The 23,170-nt window shown below is 30.6% G+C and overlaps 2 protein-coding genes across 5 annotated transcripts; one reads left to right on the forward strand and one right to left on the reverse strand.

Moving 5' to 3' along the window:
* Positions 1-1,406: 1,406 nt before the first annotated feature.
* On the reverse strand, positions 1,407-10,770 carry LOC137808443 (B-box zinc finger protein 18-like). 2 transcript variants are annotated; one of them, XM_068609559.1, is made up of 5 exons: positions 10,472-10,769; positions 9,628-9,724; positions 9,426-9,541; positions 9,079-9,321; positions 1,407-1,717 (listed from the first exon to the last, which is right to left on the reverse strand). In XM_068609559.1, exons 1-5 carry the CDS (start codon positions 10,592-10,594, stop codon positions 1,706-1,708), a joined length of 591 nt encoding a protein of 196 aa, XP_068465660.1. In that variant the 5' UTR covers positions 10,595-10,769; the 3' UTR covers positions 1,407-1,705. The 2 variants fall into 2 exon arrangements, with proteins under 2 accessions (XP_068465660.1, XP_068465661.1); XM_068609560.1 differs by lacking the exon at positions 1,407-1,717 and adding an exon at positions 7,786-8,229 and having other exon boundaries at positions 10,472-10,770.
* Positions 10,771-14,967: 4,197 nt separating this feature from the next.
* On the forward strand, positions 14,968-22,349 carry LOC137808444 (kinesin-like protein KIN-7G). Of its 3 annotated transcripts, none has more exons than XM_068609561.1 (14): positions 14,968-15,205; positions 16,192-16,608; positions 17,146-17,235; positions 17,338-17,438; positions 17,527-17,640; positions 17,714-17,795; positions 17,920-17,987; positions 18,073-18,138; positions 18,236-18,360; positions 19,136-19,472; positions 19,992-20,096; positions 20,188-21,132; positions 21,342-21,661; positions 21,776-22,349. In XM_068609561.1, the coding sequence occupies exons 2-14, from the start codon at positions 16,398-16,400 to the stop codon at positions 22,095-22,097; spliced, it is 2,886 nt and encodes a 961-aa protein (XP_068465662.1). In that variant the 5' UTR covers positions 14,968-15,205; positions 16,192-16,397; the 3' UTR covers positions 22,098-22,349. The 3 variants fall into 3 exon arrangements, with proteins under 3 accessions (XP_068465662.1, XP_068465664.1, XP_068465663.1); XM_068609563.1 differs by having other exon boundaries at positions 15,005-15,205; positions 16,198-16,608; XM_068609562.1 differs by lacking the exon at positions 14,968-15,205 and adding an exon at positions 15,740-15,911.
* The last annotated feature ends 821 nt before the right edge of the window (positions 22,350-23,170 follow it).

A 23,170-nucleotide genomic window follows, 5' to 3' on the forward strand; every position in this document is an offset into this window, starting at 1 on the left:
AATTATTATTATTATTTCATTTTATTAAAATATTTGTGTTAGATAAATTTATTTAATAAAAATAAATTCAAAAATAATCTCATAACATGAGGTAAATTTCCTATTTAGTACCATTTACACTTTTATTTCCCTAACTAGCACCTTTTTGTTTTTATTTCCCTATCTAGCATCCTTTTATTTTTTATTTCCCTATCTAGTACCATTTCAAAAATAAATAAATAAATTATTTTTTTTTTATAATTTTAATTTTGAATACATTAAAAAGTAAATATTTTTAATGTTTAAAATAGTTAGAAATATAATTAATGAATAAAGAAATGAGTTTTTATAAAATAAAAATAAAAAATAATAATAAATTTAAAATTTTTAGTTTAAAATTATTTTTTTAAGAATGAAGAAAATAAAAAATTAAACCCTACAACAACATAAAAATTGAATCTATAAACATAAATTAATATTTATTTTTATTATTATTGATGATGTAATCATGTTAATTTCAAGTGAAAAATACATGACATAATTAAAAAAAAAAATCAAAGTCGTAATAATTGAATTGTACTGATATCCTAAGATATATTAAATAAGGTAGAATCTGAAAAAAAAATTGTGTATACTAAAAAAACAGAAATCCTCTCTATATATAAGTATAAATAATATTTTTTCTATGTAAAATACACGTAACTTTCTTTTAACCCTTTCATCCGGTTTTTATCTTTTAATATCTTAAATATGAAATAATTCAAAAGGACAAAATTAGAATATATTTTAATTTTTTTATAACTTTTTAATTATAATTTATAATAATATATGATAGAAACTCCCTATTTAATGTACATATTGTTTTATTTTTTTATTCTTAATAATATTGTAGAGTCATAATGCAAAATTCACAGTGATATCAAGATACTAAAAATAAAAAAGAAATTAAAACATAGTGGAGAAAAAAAATTAATAGGAAGTGACTACTACATATATAGATTACAAGAATAATTGTTCACATTATATACAGTTAAGTTCTAAGTATTTAGAATATTTAATATTTAATTTTATACAATCAAACCTTCTTCTTTTTTTCTTTTTTTGAACCATGAAAAAATTTCGGAAAAATTTCGAGAATTATCGGAAAAAATTTGAGAATTTTGGAAAATTTTTGAGATTTTTCAAAAATGATTTTTTCATCAAACCTTTTTTATTTACAACATAACTTTATTATAATGTACAATAAATAATATATTTAATTATTTTTTTATAATAAATAAATTTACATAAAATAAATAATAATAGTAATGGACATACACATGACATAATAAAAATTATATACACAGGAATGTGACCTATTTTTTTTTTAAAAATTAATTAAACATTACTATAAAACCTGATATCTTAATTAAGCTAATAGACATGTATTTTTAATAGGATTTAAAACATGTTTATTGATGTGTTTTTGGCTAATATCATATATGATTTCATAATACAGTATCTAACTTAACATAATAACATTTTACAATTATAAAAAGACATAGTAAATTGTCTCATCTATTTACATCCTAAATTGTCCTAAAACGTATTGGTTTTTTTTTTCTTTCTCATTTGAACTTCTCAAACTCTTAACTAAAAGCATCTCTGGTTCTTCTTGTGGGAAAAAATGATAGAGGCTTCTGTTTCCCCATGCAATGTGAGAGGGCCAAAAGAAGAGGAACATCTCTTAACTGTAATACTGAACGGAAAACACATGCAAATTAGAGAAATACAAAATTTACTTACAATAGTTCAATATAAACAGTTTGATCGTTGTTAGAGTGACCACCATTTAAAGAAAGCAATAAAAAATTTCACAAGCAAACCATATTCGTGCACACAACAAGATATCCTAATTTAAGGGAATATGCATGCTCTCGTATTTGATACTATACCAAGTTTGTTTTGGCTTTTATATATATGAATTTATGTTAGATATTATTATACAACTTGACATTTAAGTTAAACTGACACCTCAAATAACAACAATAATTTGTTATCACATGAAAAAAATATTATTAAAAAAAATACAAGAATAAGAAAAAAAATTTGTTAACAAAAACAATACATACATATAGCTAAATTATATCTATTCATCGTGGAAATTTTTTTTTCTATCAACTTAGTGTATTTTCAAGTTGTCCCTTTCATCCTGTTATATACTTTAAATATATAGAGACTTGGACAATAAAACCATGAATAAACATAGGACAATTCATTATAGAAAGATAATACTTTTACATTCCTAGAAAATAATATATAAACTTTACAACTCATTTTAATATATATATTAAAAAAATTAAGTTAAAAAGTAAAATAAATATGATTAAAATATTATTATTTTAAGTTGTTAAAAAAAATATGTGTTTTTGTTTGGTGGGTGTCAAAGTATCACGATTCTTCATTTTATGTGCGATCTTATACTATTCTCAATCATGGAATTTTATATGTATGTGCGATCTTATACTATTTTTAACCATGGAATTTTATTTGTATTGCTCTCATCACAAAACCCTTCCCCTCTACCACGCATTTATTTCTTTCCTTCCACATGCACCATACAAATTGTGGCTACTTGCAAACCAACATTACACAATGGTTCTACAATCATTTTGACTAGTCATGCAATAATCATATTGAAGACCATTGATATTAGATTAGTAAATAAGTTTTGTAAAGGTTGTTAATATTCTACTTATTAATCTTGTATAGAACATAGGATGCATTGTCTCTCGTTGATTCTCTCTGCTACCAACTAGAAACGTATACAGACTTATAGGTTGTTGTCTACGTTTTAGCTCATTGTATTAATGTGAAAAACATGTTTATATTATATAGAAGTGACTAATGACATGATTCACAAAATTAGTTATAATTTTTTTTATACATATAGGACATTGTGTGAATGCACTAACATTGTGAGAGAGCATTCATTTGAGATAGAAATGTTTGAGTTATAATATCTGAAGTTTTTTATGTGACTTTGAGGAAGAAGAACTTGTTTTATAGTGAATTGTTTGTGGATGCATATTAAAGTAAGTTCATTAATAATCTTGATGAACCGGTCTAACTTGTGTATTTTTATTCTTTCTTTTTTATTTCTTGTCAATGTTTTTAATGTTTTTAATATTATTGTCATGTTTGTTGATTGTGGTGTTCTTGAGTTTGGTGAACTTTTCCAAAATACATAACAAAATTATATGATGAATAAGGTTCTTTGATTCAATTATGTCTTATACAAAGTACGAAGTTGAGAAGTTTACTAAAGTCAATGATTTTAGATTATGGTGATTTACAATGTGTGCACTTTTTTTCAACAAGGCCTTTCGAAAGTGAATCCAAGATAGATTTTGGGATGCTGGGAAGGATAAGAGAATTTTGTTGAAAATAACTTACAATGCTATTATTTTTAACCTTGACGATAAGGTATTAAGGTAGGTGTCAAAGGAAAATATAGTTGCAATACTATAAACTGTACTCGACAGGAGTATTTGGGATCTCGGTCCAAGCACTTGGGTGTGGTCAGCTCGGGTTTTGGACAAGTATGGGCCAAAGGGTGGATCATGAGTTTGATTCGGATATTGGTAGTCAGCTCAGGAAAAATAATTAAAGATAAAATAGGTATTTTATTCTAGTTGTAATACATATGTTAGTTAAATACAAATAAAAAATTGTTGAGAATAATGTTGTTAGCACCCGAGAATAATAGTGTACATGTAAATAGAATATTTTCTTGTTGTTAACACTTGAAGATTAGAGGTGCACGTGAACAAGTGATTTTTCTGTTATGGTTATATGCTTTTTGTTGAGGTTATACTTTCATTGGTAGAAGTTGTAGAGGGGATATCTATAAAAAAGGGCTTGAGATCCCCGGTAAAGGTACGTTGTTTCTGAATAATTAAGACTGAAACTAATTTGATATTTGAATGTTCTCACTGACTTGATCGTCGGAGTGTGATCAACAGGTAGAACCCCTTTATCCTAGCGAAGCGGCACCTTGAAGCAACAATTGGAGACAAAGCAGAAGAGTAACTTACCCATTCAATCCGTTCGAAGTCAACCGACGAGAACATAAACTAAGCTTGAAGTCTTTATATGACGAAGTCTCTAGTGAATAATCTAGTTCAATCAAGTCGAACCCTACACTTATAAACCACTCATTCTTAAAAATAATAATTATATGTAAAAAAGTAAAACATATTATAATAAAAGTTAAAAAAAATTATTAAAAGACATGTATTATAATTTATATATCACATCAGTATATATATAAAATTTATAATTAATTTCATTAATATAACTTAAATTTTTAAAATACATATATTTTTTATTTTTTTATTTAAAATTATTTTATTACTTTTAAAGCAAACCAAAATAGTCACTTGATCTGATATAGGGTCGATTTGAGCCAAAAAAAATTATATTGTATTTATAATATGGGTTGAGCTAATATAAATTTATTAGGCAATTCATTACACCAGGTTAGGCCAGATTGTTTGACACCTCTAATCTTACCCAATATTTTATTCATTCTTATACTTTGAGCATCTCAAATTTAACCTTGTCCCTATAATGACTTGACCTCAAATATTTTCTTTAGCTCCAACTATTTTTAGCTCAACTTCACACTTTAAATATCCTTACACCGACTTAACATTTTAAGTACTAAGTCAAGTTTTAGGTCTTGAACACTTAATTTGTACTGGTAAACCTACTTGGAATTAGGGGTGAGAAATTGTATCCCTTCATTTTTCTATTGCAAGAAAATGCCAAATTTTAAATTTGTGTGTCAATAAATTTATATATATTAATGACTCCATTATCAAATGAGACATATCTTCTCACTCACCTTAGGTTTCCTCTTCCTTCAAGCTCATCTCACCTCCTCCTTCAAGTTTGCATGTGACAACTATGACGATGAAAACTTACTCTTTAAAATTCACACATGAACATGTAACACCCATGAACAAAACTCATCTCACCTTACTTTAGGGTTTCTCCTCCTTCAAGCTTGGAACATGACAACTACGAGACATCTCACACACAATGTCAATTAGGTTTTCATCTCTTAAGGTATGGTTTTTTCCTTCTCTCCCGAAAGGTTTTCAGTTTTTATTGTTATGCTATTGCTATAATATGGCATATGAATGTGTAGGCCAAGTCACATGTTTGGAGTTATGTGGATCAAACAAATTTATTAGGCATATGAATCAAACAAAATAATACACAATTGTTAAAGAGACTATTTCATTCCAATTCATTTTTTAAAAGTTAAATGTGACCTTAACATAAGAGTCTTTATTTTTTATTATGTTGCTTTTCTTTATTAATATTTTCTTCCAAATTATATGCGATGGTCTTTTTCCCCCTCATTATTTCTACTACTTCAATGCATTTGTGTTCATGATTGTTGAACTTGTAACCAAGATTTTTCTAATCTCTAGTCCCATAATTTACTAGTTGAACAACATTCTTTGGGCAAAATAGCTCAAGATAAAACAATACTTATTATCTAAATCTCTAAAATATTTGTTATTTTCTTATCATATATTTCTTCATTTGACAATATCATTGCATAAAAATATGAATAAAATAAAAGTATATTGCTTTTTATCTTTCAGAAACTGAAAATTGTCATATTTAACTAGAATCTTACTATCATTAAACCTCTACTAAAGTTTTTCTATTTTTCCATGCCTTGAATCATAAATAGTTTCAAGAATTTCAATTTATAGGTTATGTGGCTTAATAATCTTCTAATAAATTATATTTGTTTAAACTTTATGTTTTTTCTATTAGAATTGAGCCAATTAGTATTGTCAATATCATCTGTAACAGATTGTTCGCTAACTTATTCATCAACTAAACTCATTGCTAAATTCTTTTCATGCCGAGTAACAATTTTATCAAGAACACCACATTGAGACTGAGTTAATTTTTTGAACATTTATCCTTTTTTTCATATTTTTAAAACCAAATTCATATATTATATTTTACATTTTCCATTGCAATTCTATAAAGTGTAAAAATATAATAATAAAAATAATAAGAAATATAAATTAACAAATTTTGCAAAGTAAATAATAGAAAAGTATGAGTAGATAGGACTGAAAATAAAATAGAACTACACATTGTTATTTCCTAAATAACAATTTCATATCAATTATTCAATTGAGATATCAGATAGTTTAAAAAATTCAAAAGAAAAATGATTAAACTAAAAGTTAAAAAACTGGTTGACTATAAAGGTTGAAATAAGGCATTTTAGAATTTAGGTCGACTTAATTATACATTTAAAAAAGAGTATATATAATAATAACGCTTTACGCATTAGAAAATTTTCTTTAAATATGTTAATGGACCTATACTTATATATAGAGGTTAGTAACAAATATGTAACATTAAAATATTACTCTAAAAATCTTAATATAAATATTTTATCATTACAAATAGTATTTTAAAAAATCATTCTTTAATGTCCAACTATTTTTAAATAGATGGTGCAACTACAAATTATTTAACATTGAATCAAAATATATTTCAAAAATTGAAGTATGTTTAAAATATTTTTTTTGGAATGATGGAATGAAGTAATTGATTCAAACTTTATTAGTATCTGAACCAAACTATGTGGACTTTTTTGCACGTTTTATCTTAGACTAGCTCTCTTTTACATAATTATTCTGACTTTTTAGACCCCATTAAGAAAGCAGAGAAAAAAAATGCTGCTTACACACTAGTTTCTCTGTCATTCAATTATATATACCTTTCGAAGCATATTAACCATAGGGTAGTATCCCTGCTGAGCATTGATTTAAAGTGGAGGGACCACAGACTAAAACAGAGTAATGCCAACCAAGTTCCATGTGTTGTCGTTGTTGTAGTTGGTGTTTTGGACCAATACAATAAAAGGAGAGAAAATTTGCACCATCTTTTGTTAGGATGTCCCTTTCTTGAGTTTCAAGAAAGATGTGCTCCAAAGCAAAGAGATAAGGGTCATGAAAGTAAATGAATGAAAAGAAAAAAATGGAAGAGACAATTAGATACTGAATATGTTTCGGTTCCCCGAATGGCTGAGAGACACATAAATAAGTAGTTGCAACAGTGAAGGTCATCATTATAGTAGTAAATGATGGTGCCTTTCAGAGATAGACAAGTGCTCAATAATTCAATATTTCCACATGTGTAATAAGCCAACTGAGTCTTTTGAAGATAAACAAGTAAAGCTAGAAATCAAGGCTACTTCTACTTCCAACCTTGAAACAAAATGTCTTAATCAATCAATCAAAGAACTAGGAAAAAATAAAAGATTTCAGATGCGACAACCTACCACCATAGGTGGTTTGGCTAAAGTTTGAGTTATTATACTCTCTATATCTACCCTTCCCTACCCCGTGTTTGTTGGAAATATAAGAGAAACACTGTGTTGTATCGTGATAAATAAGACTTCCCTGTAAGCAAATTCAATTCAAGTGATCTGTGGTGCAACCCTTTATTCAGTTTGCTCATCAAGGTTTATACACTGCGTGTTTCAACCTATGCACTCAAGATCAAACATGTTGAAACTTCACAAACAATCCCCAGAAAATTCTAAAAGAAAACAATCCCAAAAAAGTTCCAAAAGAAAGACAGAAAAAAATATTGTAGAAAGAATGTATTCTCGTCTCACATAGTCTCTCGTGATTGTTCTATGTATACTCCATTGGATATATGTTTCTGTTAGCCACCATTAAAACACAACTTCCAGCCTTTTGAGAACAAAATCAATGGATTTAAAAGACTACAATTATCATGATATTGAATCTTACAACTGACAAAACCACTTTGAACTTTATAAGAAATATAAAAGATATTAAACCTCTAATTCATTGTCATAAAATAATTTCAATAATATGAATAAATAAAAAGATTAATTGCCGTTATTCCAACGTGTTGGCTTTTTCAATGGCACAAAAATCCTTCGAACCTTAAAAGTTACCACACAATCCATTGCATGGGGATTAAAGATTTACAGTTAACAATGCTAAGCAGTAACATATGTGTTAAAATAGGAAATTGGTCTCCACCATACTCCTCAAATGACTTGATGATCCAACACATTTGAGAGAATAGGATTGTGAACACAGTAGTATGGCAATGCATGAGAAATATATAAAGCCTTTCCACTTTAAAGATATCTGGTGTATGATCCTGTTGCAACTGCATTTATTGCTGCCAAGATAGACAAACATTCCTGAGAAATGTGTATGCCACTACATGTTATGCATACTGTAACATGGATATGTGTAGTAGTACAAAAGTTACATGGTTCTACTTTACTTTCTTAGTCACCGGTTGACTGCACTCTAGATGAAAAGAGGAGGGATATAGAATGGGAGTCATAAAAGGGTCTTTTAATTGTTCTCTATATCATTCTTTACTTCAACTCTCTAACCAAACAATGGTTAAGCAACAGACGAGCAGAAATTTCAGTGTTGTTAGGCGGAACATTGACCCAGCGTTACAACAGGTTCTTACCATATAGAGAAATCAATTTCTAATGTTTTGCCAGGATTTACTGGTCCCTACTTCAGAAGGAAGAAGCAATTCCTAAAAGTATGTAAAATTCCTTTTTACCAGTGTAACTTTTCTTTACGTCAATATATATCTGAAGGATTTTCCATCCCACAATTAGGAAAACATACTAATAGTCCTTGGAGGTTGCTAAACTGCTTATTCACTAAACAACTAGGTACCCGAGGTTGAATGATGCCATGACAGCCATGCTTTAAATGACGTTTAGTTAATCGTTTAACACGATAACTAATTGAAGACAACATAACACTAGAGATGAATGCAACAACAATTTCAAGGCAATGATCCAGGTTCAAGTGTAGTAAGATGAAATTCTGCTATTTGAGTCAAAACTTCATAAATTCATTATCCTAGTAAGACTTTAAAGAGGAGATGTGCTTGCAATATATGCAAGTACCTGAAATGATTACATTTATGTGCAACATACCCATAGCAGAACATACTTTCTAACTAGTAAGGCAAAAATTACTTTTCTTGCATCCTAACCTGATTATTTGATGCTGGCTCATGTATTCTCTGAGGCTTCATGTTCAAATCAATCATTTTGGTTCCCATCATGGCATGCTCATCAGCATTGGGTTCTGGCGTCAGAATCAGAGGCATCCTGTAATTTTGCTGTTTCTCTCCCATTTTTATTTTGGGCAGTGCATTTTGTCCTCTTTTAGTCTCACCTGGATCCAGAGGCTGTGAAGCTGGGTTTTCTGACTTACCAGGTTTATCTCCTGGAAACTATGTTGCAAGCAGACATTAATTTTTTTTCTTAAAACAAAAGGCATCACTAAGACCCTCCTAAACCATGGCCAATTCATGTTTGCAAGGAGAGAAATACATACCTCAACTCTCTGCCTAAAAAGAAGATATCTTTCGTGTGTCCTTTTACCTCCAACATGAACTATCATATCACACTGCAAGCAGAGGGAACTTCCATCTGTCTCACAATAGAAGAAAGCTGCATCCAGATTCAAAGGAAAAAACAGCAAATGAGGAAAAAGAATATGAGAATCAGAATGAGGATAGTGAAAGAAGAGTATCTACCAGGTGCATTCTCACAAATGTCGCAGCGCGGCACATCACTTGGACTTGCTAGACCAACCCTTGCATGCCGGCTTGCTAGCTTATTACACATGTGAACCTGCCACCCCAACATAGTTTAAACTGTGAGCCACTGTTTGAAAGATTTTGACCAGGAAAGGAAAAGCCAAGACATTAAGTAAACCTTCGAAAGATTTTGACCAGGAAAAGCCAAGACACGAATTAAACCAACTTGGATTTCAGAACTACCCAAGTCCAAAGAAAGATAATTTGATAAAAAAAAGCATTTACCTATTATGAAGCAACATCAAAATAGGTGAGTTAAATTCAAGTCCTTCAATTTGAAGTACCATTTAGGCATAACAGCCCATAGGTACTTACTTTTAGTAAGGAACTTTCTGCTTTCTCGAAGTTCAGCCAATGATTCCAACACTTTTTGGCATAACCAAGTGGTATGCCTTGACACAGCACTAAAGTTGCGCCTTGGTAACCGATTCGTCATAGATTCAAATCCAGAAATAACCTCTTTACCTTGAAAAGACAAGGTCATGTATAATCCAGAAGTATAGTTGACCCTTTTCCATACTAAAGGGAGGATCAAACACTAGACTTGATTAAGGGATGTCACACAGCATTTGGTTCAATAATTTCAACATTGTTAAGTCTTGGTTAAAGCTTTGTGGGTGAAAAAAAGACGAAAACTTCCACTAAATGGAACAAAATTGATAAAATGAATGTAAAAGAAGCATGAAAGGTTGAGAAAAGAAGATAGTATATAAGAGACATTGAGGGAGCAACATGAATGGATAGTTGATCGAGTAAGAAAGAAAAGGGTGGAGAATTGCACCTTCTTATCACAGGCACGGCATAGGGCGGCCTCATCGGCGGCGCAGAAAACGATAGCGGCGGCGCTCTCACAAGCATCACAAAGCGTTCGCATAATTGAAGTTGAAGGTGTGTTGTTTTGCATGATCCAAGAGAGAGAGATGCATATGTTTGTTTATTTATTGTTAAAAATTCAGAAGCAGTGACACAATAAATGTGTGTTTGTCAATTTTGTTGGTCTGAGAGATTACTTCTCAGCCACAAATTGAAAGCCACTCTGTCTCTGTGCGGTGTTGTGTGGCCTTGACAGCACCTCTCCCATTATTCTCTTCCTAAACGATTCATATCGCACCTGAGTGGGACCCATTTAATGCTCTTTATTTATGCTTAAACTCAAAAATCAAAATCTTTTGCTTATTTCAATAAACAATCCATCCACTTCCAAACCCTTTCAATACTCTCATATTAAACATCTACATTTATATATAAAATTTTAACTCAATTATTTAATTATTTAGATTTTAAATTTGATAGAAAAAAAACTTTATAGCTAATTAGATACCAATTTATAAAATCACTAAATAAAAATCAATTTTAGAGATAAAAATAATTAGTTGCTATAATAATTAAATTATAAACCATTTTAGAGACTAAAAAAATTATTGGTTTCTAAATTAGTTTCTATTATTGATAAATAGTTTCTAAATTGATATCTAATTAGCTACCAAGGTTTTAACTACCAATTATTTAGATTCTAAATTTGGTAACAAAAAACTTTGGTAACTAATTAGATACCAATTTAGAAACTATTTATCAATAATAAAAACTAATTTAGAAACCAATTTTTTTAGTCTCTAAAATAGTCTCTAATTTATTCACTCAACCCATCTTTTGGCTTCCAAAAAAATTAGATTTTGAAATGACAACTAACATAATTTTATAAGAGAAATGTTACATTAGACATTCTAGCAGCCTTTCGACAAAAGCCAGCACCCACACCATACTTAGATAAGGACATTAATCTCAATTAAAGAGATAATAAAACGATATCAACGTCTATTGGGCCTGTTTGGGCCATCTTGGCACGACAAAACCCATCAGAGTAGTATAAATAAGGGAGGAACCCTCATGGTGAAAGAGAATGTTATTTTGAATCTTGAACTATACTATTGATATTGATCTCAACTGACTTAAACGTCTTTACAGGTACTTCTCCCGCCTAAAAAATAATAGAAGGATAGTCGAACTAAAAGGAAAAACAAGATAAATTATATAAATAATATTCGATCTCAAATAAATTTGTAAGAACAATAAAGCTTGTTATCTTAAATATATACATAAATAAATGGAAGAAAAACAAGAAAGTTTGTTATCTTGAATATAAACATAAATAAATGGAAGAATAATGTGAAAAACAATTATGCAATGCAATACCCATCAGACTCAACAATGTTTGGTTTCACTTTAAAATTTCATATTTTGTTTTTAATGTGAAAAATTGAATAATTCCAAGTAATTTTAATTTTAATAGAAAATAACATTTTAAAAATATTGTTAAATTTTTTTAGTAACATTTGTTTAATAAAAAATAAATTATAAAATTTAATTTGAAAATTTTGTAGTAAGCTTCTTTTAATAAAAAACACAACATTCTAAAAATGTTTCTAAATTTTTTTATTTTAATAAAGACAGCATTGCAAAAATATTACTAATTTAAATATTTTGTAAAGCTCTAAAATTATTACTAAAAAATTTTAATAACAATTTTTTAACAAAGGCAAGGTTATAACAATTGTAAAATTTTGCAACATTAAACAAAAGTTCTTAAATTATTTATTTTAAAATAAAATAGTTTTTTAATAAATTATACAGACAAAAATTCTCTTTATTAATGTTGATTTTTATTATAACTGAAACACATTACTAGTATAGTGTAATATATTTAGTTAAATTTAGTATTTACAAAAATAATTTAAAAACCATAATATCTTTATTATCATTATTATCTATATACTATTCAAATGATAAATTTTCTTATATGATCATCCTTATTTAGTGTTTGAGAAGGATAATATTATAAAGGCTACAAATAAAATGTGAATTAAAGTTGAAAAGGGCTATGAAATGTGCATAAGGAGTATTTTAGCCTAATAATATGAGATATGTTAGGGACATGAATTTATGGTGAAACCAGAGTAGTGTGGAACCATTAACAATACCTAAGTGCAATAGCTATTAATTCTAAAACTGCTATAAGCCATTAAGACATGGAATGAAAATCTATTTCTGGGTGCTTCAGTAATATAGGTATGGAATTAAATTAAATAAGATGGAAATTATAAGTATAAAGATCACACATGCAAAAGAGTTATAAATATAAAAACAACAGTAGAATAAATATAATTTTAAAAAATAAATAAAATATAAATAAATTTAAGTTTATGAATTTACTAAAAATAAAAAGATATGAATTTACTAAAATTGTTAAATTTATACTTAAATTTAAAAAAATATAATATGCATTTGAGTTACTTTTATCTATACATTACAAATAAATGTGTATGTGGTGATTGTTATTTTTTTATAAAATGATGTTTATATTCGTTAAAATATATGTGTGTAGCGATTTTGTGTATGTTCATAGATATGACCGCCACAAAATATAATATGAGAGTTTATTACAAACCGTCCGTCCTAGCATGCATTATATAATATCTTGTATAAAATGATGATTTTAAACATGTAATTTATATCAACTATAAATATTGTAATTTTCTAATAGGGTAAAACAATTCCAACACTTTAAACGTCACTATATACTATATAATATGATATTTATATATTAAATAGTGAATATTTATTTAAAAAATATCACAGTAATATATATATATATATATATTATTTATAGTAATATTTGGGTTTGATTTTCACGGACGGTATTAATATTCTGATTTCAAGTCTATTAAGATAATATTACTAGGTTAATTATCTCAGGTATTGTCCGCTTTAAAGTTCATTCATTTGACATGAATTTTTAAGCGATATGAAACGTGTTGAGTGTAGTGGAACAACTATTATAATTTGTATAATATTTTTAATAAATGTAACTAAGAAAAGAAAATAATTTGAAAAGTACTAAGTGGTGTAGTGAAGAATGTACGAGTTTGTTTTCCAAGGATCGATCATCATGGACCAGTTTTTGGATCTTAGCCCCTTGTCTCTGTACCCTCAACTCAACAACCAAATAACATCACAGCTTGCTCTGTGTCCTATTGGTTTCCAGAAGAAAAATTGTGTGACAAAGTAATTATGAAGACGTATGATAAAAACACAGGAGTTTGGTTTCTAAGCATTGATCATATAAGAATTTGTATACGGTGATTTCCAATTAAGGTAATCTCAAACGCAGGTGTTGTACCAAATTTGGATTCAATGATTAATTTTTTCACACCTTTCTTCCTACAAACTTGTGGCTTCTAGTGTTATACATTGGATAAAACACGAAAAGATAATATTTCGTACGAAAAACAGAGTGTAGAAGTTGAAATTATGTTGGAGGTAAGTGTGGTGCCGTAGTACAGTGGTTATCTTTTTTCACACACACACGTCAACGACTGCACCTGTAAAAGTTGAAAAAAAGAAGGTACCACGTGCATGTGTTTCACCCATTTATTTATGCTCTCTTCTCTTCCTACATAATTCAACCCATCTCCTTTCTTTTCCTTTTTTGCCTCTCATCAAAAATATATATAATTTTTAAAATATAAAACACGAATATATATATATTATATAATTTATATAATTTAAAATTATATAAATTAAAAATAAATATTTATATAAAAAATATGTTTGAAATTCTTTTGGAAACATAAAGATATTTTTTTATGATAAATTCAAAAGAATTTATTTCTTATTTTTTAATTATAATAAAAATTTATACAATAAATTTGAGTTCTTATAAAATATTGTATTTATATCTTTTAAAATTGTGTTAGAACCGTGCTAGAATTTTAAAAAGTCCAACAAATAATTTTTGAATTAAACACTTCACTAATAAGTGTCTTACGAGTGTGGACACCAATACGTATGTTCGACACGGATACGTCATTTAAGAGAATTATTTAAGCTTATACTACATTAATTAAATTGCATTTCGTAATAAATCAAATTATTAAAATATCATTAATATTATTTTATAAAATAGAGTTAAACTTAAAATTAATTTTTTATGATTGTACTAGAATTATATAGAATTTATTTTAGTGAAAATTTATTAGTTTTATTCTGCTCTTGAATTATTTATTGTGTAGTTTTACACATAAATTGATAGTATCGAGAGAATATGTTATAGATTTAAAAAAATAAAAAATTAAAGATATTTAGCAATGTGAATCAGGTAGACTGGTACAATGTAGCGGGTAGGTTGGTAATTTCCAGCGATTGTGATCTGTGATCTCTGAGCGAGGAGTGTTTGTTTATAGCGCGGTCGTTAAATTTGTTTGAAAAAAAGAAAGAAAAAAGGGTGAAAAAAAATGTAGAGTGAACTGCAACTAACAAATTAAGAGGGAGACGCTATATCTTCTCCTCACTGTTTCAAAAGCACATAACACACTCTCACCATTTTCATGCTTTCACCATTTTCCTTTCTTCTCTTTAACAACGCATCTTACTGCACCTCTCAACAACTTTCAACTTCCATTTTTCCTTTTTCTCACCTTCTTCTCTTACTGTTCGATTTCAGCTTGCGTTTGCGCAGGTGAAGAAATGCTTCGACGTTTTTTTTTTCTTTCAAGTTTTTTTTCCTGCATTTTTATTTTGCTTTTCCGTTCATTTTTTTCAGAACTTGTTTCTCAACTTCCGCATTGTATTTTATTTTTCACACTACCGAGGCTAAAAGCCTTCTCTGTTGTTGCTTATTAAGGCTTATGAATATTATCATCATTCGTGTTGTTGTCTTTATTGATTTGTTAGTATTTGTGAGAGCTTTTTCTTTTTTCTTTTTAATTTGATATAGAGTTTTGTTTTTGCTGAAAATGTGAATTTCCTTGTGCTTGATCCGTACTAATAGATTAATGTTTATTATCTGAAGCTCGGATATTTATTCGGGATCTCCAGTTCTAATTTTAACCGTTTCTTCTTAAACACGGCAAAATTTGCGTCAGATTAACGGTTCAGCAATGAGGCACTTTACAATTATGGTTTTATTTTTAATATAATCTTTTGTTTCTAATTTATCTCCTTTTTTGTTTGGATCATCTTATACATGTTAAATTTAGGAGAACAAGAAGACAATTCTACACAAGAGAAACACGTAGGAATTTTAGTAAGATAATTACATCCATTCAAAATTTTCTTTTCTTCTGGCAATACCATTCCAGATATTTTATTCCTAAATTTCGCAGCACACCAAGTTGGTGAAGAATTTCCTGCAAAACTTGACTCCCTAGTCTTTGTCGCCGTTGGTAACTCTCTAAAACTAAGTCTAAAAGTTCAATGTTCCATGTGAGGGAGAATTTGACAGTCTGTTCTGTGTCTTGGGGAACATCCCAGAAAACTACAATTTTTCGATTAGAATAGGCAGAGCACCGTATTTTTGTGTAAAATTATATGAGCATGTCATGCTGGTCAATTATTATTTTTGGCCCCTCTCTGGTATCTTTGAATTTAAAACTGCGAGAACAATATCATTCTTTTTATTTTCATTTCTTGTTTATGGAGTTGTAACCTTCGATTATTTTGTAGCAGCAGATAATGATTGGGGGTTGAAAGCTTTGGTGGCCCTTGTGTTCCATACCGTCCCAGCAATAGTACAAAACAAGATTCAGAAAACAACTTAAAAAGTAATAAAATAACTGAATGCCGAAGTGGCCTTTTTGGGGTACTTTGAATTCGGGACATGGTTTCGTTGTCACTGGGGGCATTGAAGTTTTAGAGAGAAAGTAGAAGAAATGGGTTCCATTGCAGAGGAGGAGGCAATGCAAGGCTCAGCAGGCAGTGAGGAGAGGATTCTTGTTTCTGTTCGCGTGAGACCTGTGAATGAAAAGGAGCTCGCAAGAAATGATCTGTCTGAATGGGAATGCATTAATGACGCTACCATCATGTACAGGAGCAACCTTTCAGCTACAGAAAGGTCCCTGTATCCAACAACTTATACATTTGGTATGAAGAGGCTAACCTTACGAATCCATGCGTATATTTGCTGATGTTAGGTTTATGTATGAAAGCTTATGGTCGAGATGCAGAATGCTTTGGGCTGAAAACATTTTTGAGTGAATAATAAGTTAGTGGAAACACGGACTTAAATTAATTTGCTTCATACAAGGCTACCAGGGTTGTGAAATTGTTGGGTGTTTTGAATGGTTTTTCATTTATAAGATAAGGCCAAATGAATTAACTTGGAGGATGTGGTAGGAATTCATCATAATTGATGTTGGTGGCGCAAGTTGCTGGAATGTTTCGGGGTTTTCAATCAAGGGCTCTTTGGGATCTTTGTTTAGTCAAAGTTATATAAAACTGTCATAAATCTGGTCGTTTCTATACATGGAAATAGAAGGCGGTTCATTGTTTTTATCCATTTAAACAATTCTACCAACACCATACTCATGGCTTTAATTTCATTAGATCAACATGGGTTAAAAGCTAAAATTAAGTTCCTCTCTTGATTCACCTTAATTTTTTTTTTCTTTTTTGCTGTAGATCGAGTATTTAGTAGTGACGCCCACACAAGGCAGGTGTATGAAGAAGCAGCTAAGGAAGTTGCTCTTTCAGTTCTCAGGGGCATCAACTGTGAGTTTTTTCCCCTTTATCTGCCTTTCTTCCTTCATTAGAATGAACTTCCTTGGAATTCCTATATGGGCTTATTTGGTCTTTGATTAACTATTTGATCAGCAAGCATTTTCGCATATGGACAAACAAGCAGCGGAAAAACACACACCATGAGTGGTGTAACAGAGTACGCTTTAGCAGATATTTTCAACTACATTCAAAAGGTAAATGAAATCTGAACTCATCGATTAATCACTGCATGGCCTTTTCATTGTCAGAACCCTATATTGATTACATTTTGATTTTTCACAGCACGCGGAAAGGGATTTTGTTTTGAAGTTTTCGGCATTGGAGATCTATAATGAATCTGTCAGGGACCTCCTTAGCGTTGACAGTACACCTCTCAGACTTCTTGATGATCCAGAGGTAAATATCTTTTATCAGATTTTTCAAAAAGCTAGTGCTTCTACATTATATTAACAGTTTGCAAGTTGAACAGAAAGGGACAGTTGTTGAGAGACTCACAGAGGAAACTTTAAGGAACTGGAACCATTTTCAAGAACTCATTTTTTTCTGTGAAGGTAAGGACTAAGGAGATTTGCTCTATTAATTTTTGTTTTCGTTTAATTTTCCTCAATACAAATTGAGTTTTTGCCCTGCCAGAGCTGACTGCTAAGTTATCACAAAATTGATTGCATTTTTCAGCTCAAAGGCAAATAGGGGAGACAGCACTGAATGAAGTGAGCTCCAGATCTCATCAGATTCTTAGACTGGTACGTATGTTCCTATTTTTGTGCAAGGGAAAAGAAGTTAATTGGACCTCATTGCTAAGATTTCCTAAATAATGTGATTCTTCAGACAGTTGAAAGTTCTGCAAGTGAATTTATGGGAAATGACAAAATGAGCTCCCTTGCCGCTTCTGTGGTACGACTGATTCACTCTGATTACAGAAAAATATAGAAGAATACTTTTTTATGTTGAAGAACAGTAATCGAAACTAAATATTTTTCCCCGGGTACAGAATTTCGTTGATCTTGCTGGGAGTGAGCGGGCATCCCAAACTAATTCAGGTGGTACGAGGTTGAAAGAGGGTTGCCACATAAATCGTAGTTTACTAACTCTAGGAACTGTCATCCGCAAACTGAGGTTAGCTTATGAAGTTTGCATTTCAATATATATTTTACTCAACTAAATGCATACTGTCTCCACATACGTTTAGCCTTATCCAGAACTTTACCCCACAAGCAACCAATCTTTGAGCATGTTTGAAATAGCAGAGATAAGTGTTGTTGGAAGATTGTTCACTGTTTTATAAACATATAGCTTTTTTTGGCTACATGAGGTTACTTTTCTTATAATGACATATGGTGATTTCTTAACCCCCTCTTCAAAATTCAAATATGAGGTGATTTTTTTTATTTACTGATCTTTACAACGCTAGAACCTGCAAAACTGTATTAATACAAAAAAGGAAACCACCATAGTTTTTCTGTCGTCTTTCTCTCTTTTTTTTCATCATCTGTCATTTCACTGTTCACTTGTATGCATGTTCATATAGATTAACTGGTGAGCTTTTTCTCTGTTTTTATAGATATACTCTAATTGTGGTACAAAAAGATTATAGATAATAAATATTGACAACCAATGAAAGACACAAATATTTACCATTTAATGCCGAAAACACTAGGACACTACTTAATCGTTAATTTACATTATTATTATGCAATAATCTGGCCATTGACTCTGTTACTACGAAGTTTATTATTATATTGGGAATTATGAAGAGAAGAAACGTTTTCAAACTTTTTTTCATTAACTGACCGAATGTGTCAATACAATCAATGTTTGATATATAAAGAATCTTTTGTACTCATTTTTAAGAAACATTGCTTTAACCTAAAAACAATTATTTTGATGACAGCAAGGGGAGAAATGGACATATTCCTTTCAGAGATTCAAAGCTAACGCGCATACTGCAGTCCTCATTAGCTGGCAATGCTAAAACTGCAATCATCTGCACCATGAGCCCTGCAAGAAGCCATGTTGAACAAACCAGAAATACCCTTTTATTTGCTAGTTGTGCTAAAGAAGTGACAACCAACGCAAAAGTCAACGTAGTGATGTCTGATAAGTTGTTGGTCAAGCAACTGCAAAAAGAGTTGGCTAGACTGGAAAGTGACTTAAAAAATTCAGGGCCAACGTGCCTTAAACCTGATACTTCAGCATTACTGAAGGAAAAAGATCTCCTGATTGAGATGGTAAGGATCAACATTTTCAGAACAAAGATTCATTACGTCTGTCAGAGTAGAATTTATTACGCTAATGAAATATATTAACCACAATGTTACATCATGTAAGTGCATTTCCTTAAAAGGTAAAAGTAGATTTTGCACTGTTTGTAAGATAGTACATTCTTTCCTGATTGTTATTTAATTTAAACTATTTGTTACTAGTCCTGTAATGTTCAGCAGTTCAGGGTTTATTCCACACCTTCCCTGATGTAGACTTTTTATTCTTAGACAACAAGGGTCCCTGAAGTGCTCACAGAACAGCTAGTTTCAGCTGGTCTTTTTAGATATATAAAAAAAAAAAGCATTTTGGTGACATAACTTCAAATGTTTTCCACTATGTATCGTTACTGACCATGTACGCCCAACCAGCAGATGAGTTTTAGAATATATGGGGAATGAGGGCACTATGATTTCCTAAAGTCTGAGCTTGTGTTTCCCTTTTAAGCTGTAAATATGAAACCAGCTGTTGTTCCTCTGTTCTTGCAGTTAAAGAGAGAGGTAATGGATCTGAGGATGCAGCGGGACCTTGCTCAATCTCAAATTAAGGATATGCTTCAAGTGGTTGGAGAAGATACGTCCTCAACTGAATTGGTATGTGTACTATATTTGCCTACTCTAAAGCATTAAAAGTAGTAATTGTCATTCTTTTTTAATTTATTTTATGTTCAAACCCAATATACAGGACAGTTTGGGTAATCAATATCCCAAATTACGTGTGCGAAGTTCATATGACTTTGATAATCAAACTGCCGAGCGACCAAAATTGCCAAGTTTTGACTGCATTGAGAGTGTCAGATCTTTTGATGCATCTCAATATTCAGATGGACATAGCATTAGTTCTGATGAGAACTATTTCCAACTTCCTGATTTGGAAAAGAGTATTCCCGTCAGGATTCCTTCTCCTGTGTTTTCTATTGAAAGTCTTGATGGTGCAAGTAATGATTTGGATCAGAAAAGTGTTGAAGAACAGCACGAAGATAATTTAGAGGAAGGTTGCAGGGAAGTTAGGTGCATTGAGTCAGAAGACATGATTACAGACACCCCTACACATTCAAATCCAGCAGATATAAGTAAAAATGTATACACAGACTCTGTTGCATCATCTCCAACCGTCTCAGGATTAACCGAAGTTGATAACAGATGCAAAGAAAATCTAGATTTGTGGTCAGCTGAGCTAAAGGAAAACAAAGAAATAAACAGCTTAGAAGAACGTTTTGTTCTTCCCTCTCCAGAGAAAATATCTCCATCGCTGACACAAAGTGGTTCATCTTGTTCTAAAGCCGTCAAATTAACCAGAAGCAGAAGTTGTAAAGCGACTCTCATGAGAGATACATCTTCAGATTGGTTTGACCAAGAAGAAATAATTCAGAACACACCCCCAATAGGAAGCGAAAAAGACTTCACTGGAAGACCGGAGGGCCTTCAAAAGACTTATACACTCAATTGTAATGCCAATACTGAGATGTTACCATGGGATGATCACGAGAATTCCCAGGGAAGTACTGTAGATATACTGAATACGAAAACAGATATCGATTACGTAGGTTATGACGACAATTCATTAGCACCGGGAGAAAAGGAAAAAGATGATGGTCTTGAAAGTTCAAATCTGCAAGCGAACCCCGAGGTATGCTTCTAGTTGTTCATCTTCCTTAATTTGTTTTTTTGTGTGTCTTCCTTTGATCCAACTAAGAATGCTTCTAATCTACTATACCGATTCAGTTTTGAATTTTGGTTAACCATGCAAGTGATGGGAAGTAGCATTCCTATATTATTAACCAAGCCCATCCTGTAATGAGATTTCAACCAGTGATTATGACTTAACTTGCATGGCAGGTTCCAGCAACTGGTTTGCAGTCCGATAATACTGCAAAGAAGTTCAAAGATGTCGGTTTGGACCCATTGCAATCTGAGGAAGGAAAACAGTTGGAATGGCCTTCAGAATTTAAGCGGCTGCAGGAAGAGATTATTGGACTCTGGCATGCTTGTCATGTTTCATTGGTTCACAGGACTTACTTTTTCCTTCTATTCAAAGGAGACCCATCAGATTCTATCTATATGGAAGTAGAGCTAAGAAGGCTGTTTTATCTCAAGCAAACTTTTGCCAAAGGGAATGAGACTGTGGAAGACGGACGTATCCTTAACCCTGAAACAAGGTAAGACTTCAAGCATTAATCCTCTTTAAAAAGATTTATGAATTTTTATTTAAACTATAAGTTTCACAACTTTTTGTGATTACAAAACCTACAATGCCTTTCTTTTGCAAACAGCCAGAGGTACCTGAGAGTTGAGAGACAGATGTTGAGCAAACAAATGGAGAAGAAGCTGTCAAAATCTGAAAGAGAGAACTTGTATATTAAATGGGGAATTCGTATAAGTTCAAAGCATAGAAGGTTGCAGCTGTCCCATCGCTTGTGGTCAAAAACAGATGACATAGACCACATTAGAGAGAGTGCCAACATTGTTGCAAAGCTGGTGGGTTCGGTAGAGCCGGATCAGGCTTTCAAGGAGATGTTTGGGCTCAACTTTGCCCCACGGTACACAAAAAAGAAACATTTTGGATGGACAACTAGTATGAAGAATATTTTGTAAGCTTGATTGTCAAAGCAAATTATTTTTTAGGAAGTTTGATTTGGCCATGTAAAAATTCCCCTTTGGCTCCATTTAACATAGGACATTCTTTTTTTCAACCTTCTTAAAACAATCAGATCTCTATTTTATGTTTCTAACTTCAATTGCTGCTTGATTGTAAAGAGTTTATCAGGATGTGCAATTCCTAGCTACAGATTTCTTTTGTACAATGTGCTTACCTAATCATTGAGAACTACCCTTACTGTGTATAAATGAATGCATAGCACTAGTCAACAGTTAGTTTTTATATATAAACCTTTTCTTTCACATATCTCGACTTTCACATTTGAGGAATCTATAAAGCATTATCTAGCCTTTGCAATTTGAGTTAGAGACGAAGTTGTTAGAACAAGAGAAGAAAATTATAAAGAAAACTCAATTTTGATTAAATTTCATATGAGAAGTCTAGGTTTTCTTGCGGAGCAAGAAGTTATGATAATAAGTTTTAACCTTATTTGGTCAAGTTCAATAGAGATGGACTCTTGTTAAACTCAGATGATCATTTTGCTAGTTTAAGAGTTACGTTATGTTTGGATCTGCAGATGTACAGTTGCTGAAGACGGAATTGTAGAATGAAGCGCTTGGTTCTACGGATGTGTGAAGAAATGCTAGCAAAGATTTATGCGATGCTACACTGTAGACATCCTTTGTGAGCTACGAAGAAAGCAAGAAGAGAAGGAAATTCATGTCAGCAAATGCCCTTGCTAATCTAAAAGGGTAATTGATTATGTTGGTTAACACAGAAAGGAATAGATTGTGTATATAATTTTATAATATAATATTATTTTATAACATAATAATAGTATAAATACATTTATATATTTATAATAATAAAAAATATTATTAATACTAATAATATAAATAATAATATTAACTAAAATAAAATTTTAAAATAATCATGATAAATGTAAATCAAATAATTTTAATAAATATTATTATTAATAATTATTTTAAATTAATTTTATTTGTATTAGATATTAATAAAAATAAAAATAATTATTTATATACAAAAATTATATAATAATAAATAATAT

The sequence above is a fragment of the Phaseolus vulgaris genome, chromosome 3, assembly GCF_000499845.2.
Source record: "Phaseolus vulgaris cultivar G19833 chromosome 3, P. vulgaris v2.0, whole genome shotgun sequence".
Lineage (NCBI taxonomy): Eukaryota > Viridiplantae > Streptophyta > Magnoliopsida > Fabales > Fabaceae > Phaseolus > Phaseolus vulgaris.

Bases quoted from the DNA above. Each gene is read 5' to 3' on its own strand.
- LOC137808443 (XM_068609559.1), bottom strand. From the start codon at position 10,594: ATGCAAAACAACACACCTTCAACTTCAATTATGCGAACGCTTTGTGAT. The intron at 9,725-10,471 runs GTGCAATTCTCC...TTGGGGTGGCAG, and splicing joins GCCGTGCCTGTGATAAGAAG to GTTCACATGTGTAATAAGCT. The intron at 9,542-9,627 runs GTAGATACTCTT...ATCTGGATGCAG, and splicing joins CATTTGTGAGAATGCACCTG to CTTTCTTCTATTGTGAGACA.
- LOC137808444 (XM_068609561.1), top strand. From the start codon at position 16,398: ATGGGTTCCATTGCAGAGGAGGAGGCAATGCAAGGCTCAGCAGGCAGT. The intron at 17,988-18,072 runs GTACGTATGTTC...GTGATTCTTCAG, and splicing joins CTCATCAGATTCTTAGACTG to ACAGTTGAAAGTTCTGCAAG. The intron at 18,361-19,135 runs GTTAGCTTATGA...TTTTGATGACAG, and splicing joins ACTGTCATCCGCAAACTGAG to CAAGGGGAGAAATGGACATA.